Source organism: Nansenia antarctica, assembly GCF_963989245.1.
Source record: "Nansenia antarctica genome assembly, chromosome: 14".
NCBI lineage: Eukaryota > Metazoa > Chordata > Actinopteri > Argentiniformes > Microstomatidae > Nansenia > Nansenia antarctica.
The window spans coordinates 1,527,501-1,534,802 of record NC_137684.1 but is presented as its reverse complement, the minus strand read 5'-3'; the positions used below and the strand labels follow the sequence as shown (position 1 = coordinate 1,534,802).

Sequence of the window (7,302 nt, the reverse complement as noted above, 5' to 3'; positions counted from 1 at the left end):
ATCTAACCCCATCAGTAGAGGGATCTATCCCCCTCAGTAGAGGGATCTAACCCCATCAGTAGAGGCTGGTGGACGGGGGGAATGCAGAGGATGTCGTAGTAACAAATGGAAGGGAATGAGGACTGGTACCAAACACGTGTTTGATATGAGTTTGATGTCATTCCTCATTCCGTGTCATCTGTTACACTGAGCCTGTCCTCCTATTGCTCCATCCACCAGCCTCCAATGAACCCCATTCACCTTTCACCTCTCACCTGCCAAATCAGAGCACATTCATTATGGCTCAGAATAGCCTTTTAAATTATTGCTGCAAAAAGTGTGTTGATTAACACTGTGAGAAGTAACCAGTTAGAAATATTCAGCTGATGAATGTTACTGTATACAGTGTAAAAGCAGCTGCTATTGCAGTCTTGGTCAATAGAGACTAAGTTCTCTTTGCAACAATGTGGTGCATTTTAAGTAACTAAATATAACACATTTTATTTTACGATTGTGTAATTAAGTGATGGATGTTGCCAGTCTATGTTACCTGCAAAACATATATAATTATATAATTGACTACAAACCACTGGAATGCAAGCTCATCATTTAGAGAAGATTAAAACTTGCCTCATGAATATAGATGCTTTTCTCACAAACTATTTAATATTTATGTGATTTATTTTGTCTTGAACTTAGTTATTGTTAATAAATACTTGTATTATACTCCCGTTTTGTTTGTGTGAAGAATTCTTACTCAATGTGAACGAGCTGGGAGGCTGGTGGAGGTAGACATCGGAGGGCAGGCTCATTATAATGCAAGAAACGGAATCTAGAAGTGTATCAAACCAACGTGTTTCATACCATTCCGTACTCCATTCCACGCATTACAATAAGCCTTCACCGGCCTTCCCTGGAACCAGCCCATGGTTATCACACGGCTGGGGGCTACCACATTAAGACACATCAAGGAGGAAGTGGGTGAGGCTAAAGTAAGAGCACTCTTTACTGTGGTCAGGGTCAGGGACCACAGCGCAGATAGAGTTCATGGATTCAGAAGACTATTATTGTACAGTTAGCACATGTATTTAGTGTGATAAATATTGCTATATTTATAATATCTAATAATATGTTTAGGCAGAGACATTTTTTAGGGCTGTTATATGGGCAGAGATCTGTGCCACTAGAATCTGAATCTGAATTACTGAATTACTGAATTGAAAAACTAAATCAAGTTAAACAATACAAATTCAAATAATGTGATTCAAAGTAAAAAAATAAATATTCAACGTCATTTTTTTAATTCAAATTGAGCAATTCAAATTCAAAGTCAGTAATTCAGATTCAGATTCTGGTGGCACAGATCTCTGCCCATAGTACTGTTACAGGTGTTTCGAACTTGTTGCCTCAACCCAGTCCAGTGCAGACTCAGAGCCTGATGACCTCACCCAGACCATCCCTCTGCTGTGGAGCAGACTCTCTCTGACGTCATGACAGCTGCATCAGCTGGGCGCTCCTCTCGTAAAAAGCCTTTTTGCAGCGCGTCGCTTTGAGACCCGGAATATATATGATCTTTTCTACAATCCCTGAAATGGCTACACAGGAGGTACAACCGAATGAGACTATTACTCACCTAAAAACGGAATCGGAGACGTTGAAGACAAAGCTGGAGGATGAGAGAGCGAAACTGCACGATGTCGAACGTGAGTGCTGAAAAATAATAAATACAGACAGGGCCTGCGATCATAATAACATAATCTGCTGTCGGACAGGACACACACACATGAAAACCCCACCTGAATAAAACATAACTGATGACCATGTTAGTTTCGTGCGCGCATTTATATATATTGCATAATTTTAATAATATATAATAATGTTTGCCCTAATGTTTAATTGCTTCACTCATATTTTCATATAATCGATTGCGTGTATTGCCATTTCTAGCCTATGTGCAATTACTACAGAATATTAGGATGTGTTTATCATTTCTACCAATAGTGGTTATTTCTATGAACAGTCATAATAAATAAATGTAATGCATTGCGCTTGCGTATTCCAAATTAATTGATGTTTTGACCTTGCAGAGATCACAACAGATTATTTTAAAATGTAATCGTTTACCTCACTAATCCACAAACCGAATGGGAAATAATGATGGCTGGGCAAATAGCAAATAGCAGCCTAACGTTGGGTATTGGTCCTTGCTACAGTACACCAGGTGGCGGAGAAGGTGGAGGGACTGGGCCAGTTTGTCATGAAAACCAGACGAACTTTGAAGGGACATGGCAACAAAGTCCTCTGCATGGACTGGTGTAAGGACAAGCGGAGGATCGTGAGCTCGTCACAGGTGAGTGGTCCTCATTTAAGACTGAAACCTGATGAGGGCTTCTGAAGTCTCGTTAACCCCTCCCTTTACTGTCTCTGTCCCTGGTGCTGAATTGAGCTTTTTAGCTTCAGTGAACTGAAATAAGCAGCACTCGAGTTGAGGGGGGACGAGGGGGGATGGCATCCCCCCTGAAATAAAAAACGGTCAAAATCATCCCCCTTCTAAAACTGCCATCCCCCCTTTCCATCCCTTATGTCATGTTATCAATGAACGTGGTATTACTGCTATTTCAACATTTAGTTTTGAGCATTGAGTAAGATACTGTGGGCGAGGGAGGGGGCACGCACACATGCAATGACATTTTTACCAAGTCACTGACACTGAAGTCACTGACACTGTGGGGATGCTACAATTGTCCCCATATGATAAAATCCACCATCCCCCCTGAATTTCTTTTACAACTTGAGTACTGGAAAGAAGTGATCCAACACCATCAGCTGCGATCGTTAGAGGAGTGATACACATTATGTTAGAAAATAACAAAGAATATCCCAGATCTCTCTCTACACTATGGTCTTATGTTTGTCCCTCTGACCTTTTGTTTTAGGATGGGAAAGTGATTGTATGGGATGCCTTCACCACCAACAAGGTATTGTGTTTATTTGTTAACTGTATGACAAGAACAAAGTGTTTTATCAATGTTCTTCCTTCTGTATGTAATGTATATACATACTGCATATATCTATCCTGCAGTGGTTGCATGCTTGAGTGTAAAATCAAATACAGTATGTGACGTTTTGTGACGATTTATGTCATTTCCTAGGAGCATGCAGTGACCATGCCTTGCACATGGGTGATGGCCTGTGCCTACGCCCCCTCTGGCTGTGCAGTCGCCTGTGGGTGAGTCTCTCTCTGTCCGAGACACCCTACACACCCCAGTGAGCTTAGAGAGTAACACACATCCTTGGAAATGTTAAATGACCACACTCCCCCTAATGTATTGTATGTTTTCTTCTGTTTTTAGTGGTCTGGACAACAAATGCTCCGTGTACCCCCTGTCCTTGGACAAGAACGAGAACCTGGCGGCCAAGAAGAAGTCTGTAGCTATGCACACAAACTACCTGTCTGCCTGTAGCTTCACCAACTCTGATATGCAGGTGAGAGAGGACATCACTTCTTTGTACCGTCTGACAAATATGTTCCAAAAAATGGTGACCCTTTGTTTTCTGCAGGAATATTATTGAATAAGTTGTGAACGGCATCGACCAATACGGCATACAGTAACAGTACAGTAACAACACCGAAGGATTAACTACTATCAGTGATGAAAGCCATAGGCTACTGTATTTTATTATGGTTTCTTTTGATGTTAACTGATAACTCTAAATAAAGCTTTTATCGCTGTTATTATTGTGAGCACAGTGATGGGAAATCACAGTTTTTTTACTCTGTCCCCTGGAGACGAACTTCTATGCTTGTTAAATAACTCAAGACAGTCGACTGTTCCCCCTTTGATGTGGCTAGTCACATGTTTCAGCCTCAGCCAATTCAATCTATTTATAGTACGCCTCACTGAACTCCCTCCGGGCTCCCACCTGCAGTAGGATAGTGATCTTACATCCAGGGTCTACAGTAGAACCTCCTGTGTTACCCTTGGCATCCTGAGATGGAGTTTGTCTAACTCTTCTTTTTCACATATTTGTTATTTTTATTTGACAGATACAGTGAAGATTTAGACAGGAAGGATGGGTGAGAGAGAGAGGAGGGATGACATGCAGGATATGTCCCCGGCCGGATTTGAACCGGAGTTCCCTGCGGTTACATGGTCAGCGCTTAACCCGCTACGCCACCTAAGCGCCACTTGTCTAACTCTTCTGTTGCAGATCCTGACTTCGAGCGGGGATGGAACCTGTGCATTATGGGATGTGGAGAGCGGGCAGCTGTTGCAGAGTTTCCATGGTCACGCTGCAGACGTGCTCTGTCTGGACCTGGCCCCCTCTGAGACAGGGAACACCTTCGTATCAGGGGTGAGGAACCTCCCTTCTAAGTTCAACCCTCTCCTTCTCTCAGTACATATTGGAGGGACACAGATGAATGTTAGTCTGAGATTGAATCCCACAATCAATAGAACATTTTCATTCACAAGGCTGTCTACTCTAGGATTAGGCTTAATATGTGTCCAGGACTTTGCCACTAAGTCATAAAATAAATAAAATAAAGAGATATACTTTTTATAATTGTATTATCTTTATAGACAAATGTATTATATCTCTTTCTGTATTTCTGCAGGGCTGTGATAAGAAGGCCAATGTGTGGGACATGCGCTCAGGGCAGTGCATCCAGTCCTTTGAAACACATGAATCAGACATCAACAGTGTCAGGTAAGCGAAGATAAACCATCTTTGAAGTATAGAGATCAATGTAGATATTTAGAGCTATATGCCAGGAGTAGGATGTTTATGATGTTATCAATAAATAAAAAATCTTCATATTATCAACAGTTTTCTTGACTATTTTGCATTGTTGTTTATACTGTCTGGCTTTGTGTGTTTTGGCTAACAGGTACTATCCCAGTGGAGATGCTTTTGCGTCCGGCTCAGATGACGCTACGGTAAGTTAGCACCTTTTATTTCCTGTTCTTTCGCTGCCATTTAACCTCATACAAGGTTTACTGTCATTCTTTACTAAAAATCTTTACTAAAAAATGTCAATCAAGTGCAAGGTACAAAAGCATTCTGTCTTGCAAATATTAACTACTGAGTTTATTCCAGTGTCGTCTGTATGACTTGAGGGCAGACAGAGAAGTGGCAATTTACTCCAAAGAGAGCATTATATTTGGGGCTTCCAGTGTTGACTTCTCTCTCAGTGGTAAGACATAAAAAAAACAATTCTGCTAATTTTACCTCTTTTTCATTTAGAAGTTCTAGTGATTCAATCCTAACATCCCATTCATTTATCTTGAAAGGGAATCTTTTTTTTTGTAGGTCTATATGTTGCGATCATAGGCCTGTTGAAAGAGGCCTATATATGTTCTTGTTTTTCTCAGGCCGGCTACTTTTTGCGGGCTACAACGACTACACCATCAATGTGTGGGATGTTCTGAAGGGGACCAGAGTGTCCATCTTGTTTGGACATGAGAACCGCGTCAGTACTCTGCGTGTGTCCCCAGATGGGACAGCCTTCTGCTCGGGGTCCTGGGACCACACTCTGAGGGTATGGTATTCAGCTTAATATTCTTAATCTCTATTAGCCAACTTCATTGTCTATTGTACTATTTTAATTGTACTTTTATTTAGGGTGCTTCTGGTAAATTGTGGATCAGCATGATATGAATACGAAGTGATTTATCACGGAGACTGCCAATGGCCCCGGGCCTGAGCTAGATTACTCTTCCTGCTACGACTGGTGGATTGATGATTCACTTGCTTAGTCAAATGTATTAATTGTAAATTGCTTTGGAATAAGGCGTCTGCTAAATGCCAAAAAAATGTAAATGTAATGTAAAGTTTGTCTGATAGGATCTGGTGAAAAAGTCCCCAAGTATATTATAGGGGAAGATCATTTTTCAGTTTTTTATAGATTATGAAAGTGCAGATTGTAAGCTTTCAAATAATGTGTAAAAATTGTTGAATAAGATATGCTTATTTGAATGTTGGCACACCTCAAACCAAATACCGAAGAAAAATCGCTCTGGATCCTAACAGATGTGTTTGCTACCATCGCATCGGTAGCTAGCTAGCAGCTAAGAAAGAACTATAAACATCTGCTATGAACATCTAACTGCATGTCACACCACAGCACAACACAACATGCTGATAGAACATAAACGTGCTAAAAACACATAACTACACATAATTAGATGATCACACAGTTCTTGTTTTTGAACACGTCCTATACGTTTGTTTACAAGCCATGTATGATCACTAACCCAGTAGTCTGAAGCTTAGACGATACATTGAATCCAATTCACTAATTATAAGTATTAGTGAGCCTAAAACTGTTGTTTGTTATATTGAGTGGGCTCTTCAACACTTAAACTTTCGTAATATGATATATATGTATATATCACTACTATCATATGTATATATAACTTTCAGGCATTTTTTTGCCGGGCATGCAGACCTTTTCACCAGACCGTGTCATATATAATCTTTTTTGAATTGCAGGTCTGGGCTTAAGGATGAAGCAACGGAAGAGGAAACCTGACCCAGTGAATGCAGTTGTAGATATATAGATAGACCCAGGTAGCCAGTTGAAGACACCGTTGTTTCTCTGCTTGAGTACAATCATAGAGATAGGTTCAGATTCAGTTTGACATTTTACTGCATTGGAACAGGCTTCGTAAATATTCCAGTAGCCTATTTCAGATGAGACACGGTCAACTTCATTAGATGTAAATGCATTTTAACAAGCAAAAAAACAAAACACTGGTGACTAGAGATAGAGCATTGCATGAGGATTAGTGGAATAGTGGTGGAATTACACAGTGGGAGAAATGTAGAAGCAAAATACAGGAAGAAAGAAAGAAAGAAAGAAAGAAAGAAAGAAAGAAAGAAAGAAAGAATGAAAGAAGGAAAGAAAGAAAGAATGAATGAATGAATGAATGAATGAATGAACAAACAAATAAACGAACAAATGAATGTATGAATGAATGAATGAATGAATGAAAGGAAGAAATGTACTTTCGACTTGGGTCTTCATTCTAATTTCCCCTACCTGGAAAGCAAAGTGATATACTGTATGTAGATACAATGTTTAGATAATGGGACAAACAAACTACGAAACAATTCAAAATGATGAAATATAGAAAATATGTTATAATCTACTGTGTTTTTTTTCCTTTTCCTATCCCTATTTTCACAACAATACAATATATTTGTCGGTTTAAATGACACGACACTTCTGTCAGAAGAAAGATTCTGACCCCACCACATTAGATCATCCGTAAATGTACAGCTGAGAAAACATATTTAAATTCTAGAATGTACTCTTGT

The 7,302-nt window shown here is 39.9% G+C and overlaps 1 protein-coding gene across 1 annotated transcript; it reads left to right on the top strand.

Annotated features, from left to right (window-relative positions):
• Positions 1 to 1,543: 1,543 nt before the first annotated feature.
• gnb5a (guanine nucleotide binding protein (G protein), beta 5a) lies at positions 1,544 to 5,539 on the top strand (the record flags this gene model as incomplete). Its single annotated transcript, XM_080545240.1, has 10 exons — positions 1,544 to 1,682; positions 2,193 to 2,329; positions 2,916 to 2,957; positions 3,132 to 3,208; positions 3,333 to 3,465; positions 4,192 to 4,335; positions 4,598 to 4,689; positions 4,871 to 4,919; positions 5,080 to 5,176; positions 5,355 to 5,539. Exons 1-10 carry the CDS (start codon positions 1,547 to 1,549, stop codon positions 5,537 to 5,539), a joined length of 1,092 nt encoding a protein of 363 aa, XP_080401366.1. The 5' UTR covers positions 1,544 to 1,546.
• Between the last annotated feature and the right edge of the window lie 1,763 nt (positions 5,540 to 7,302).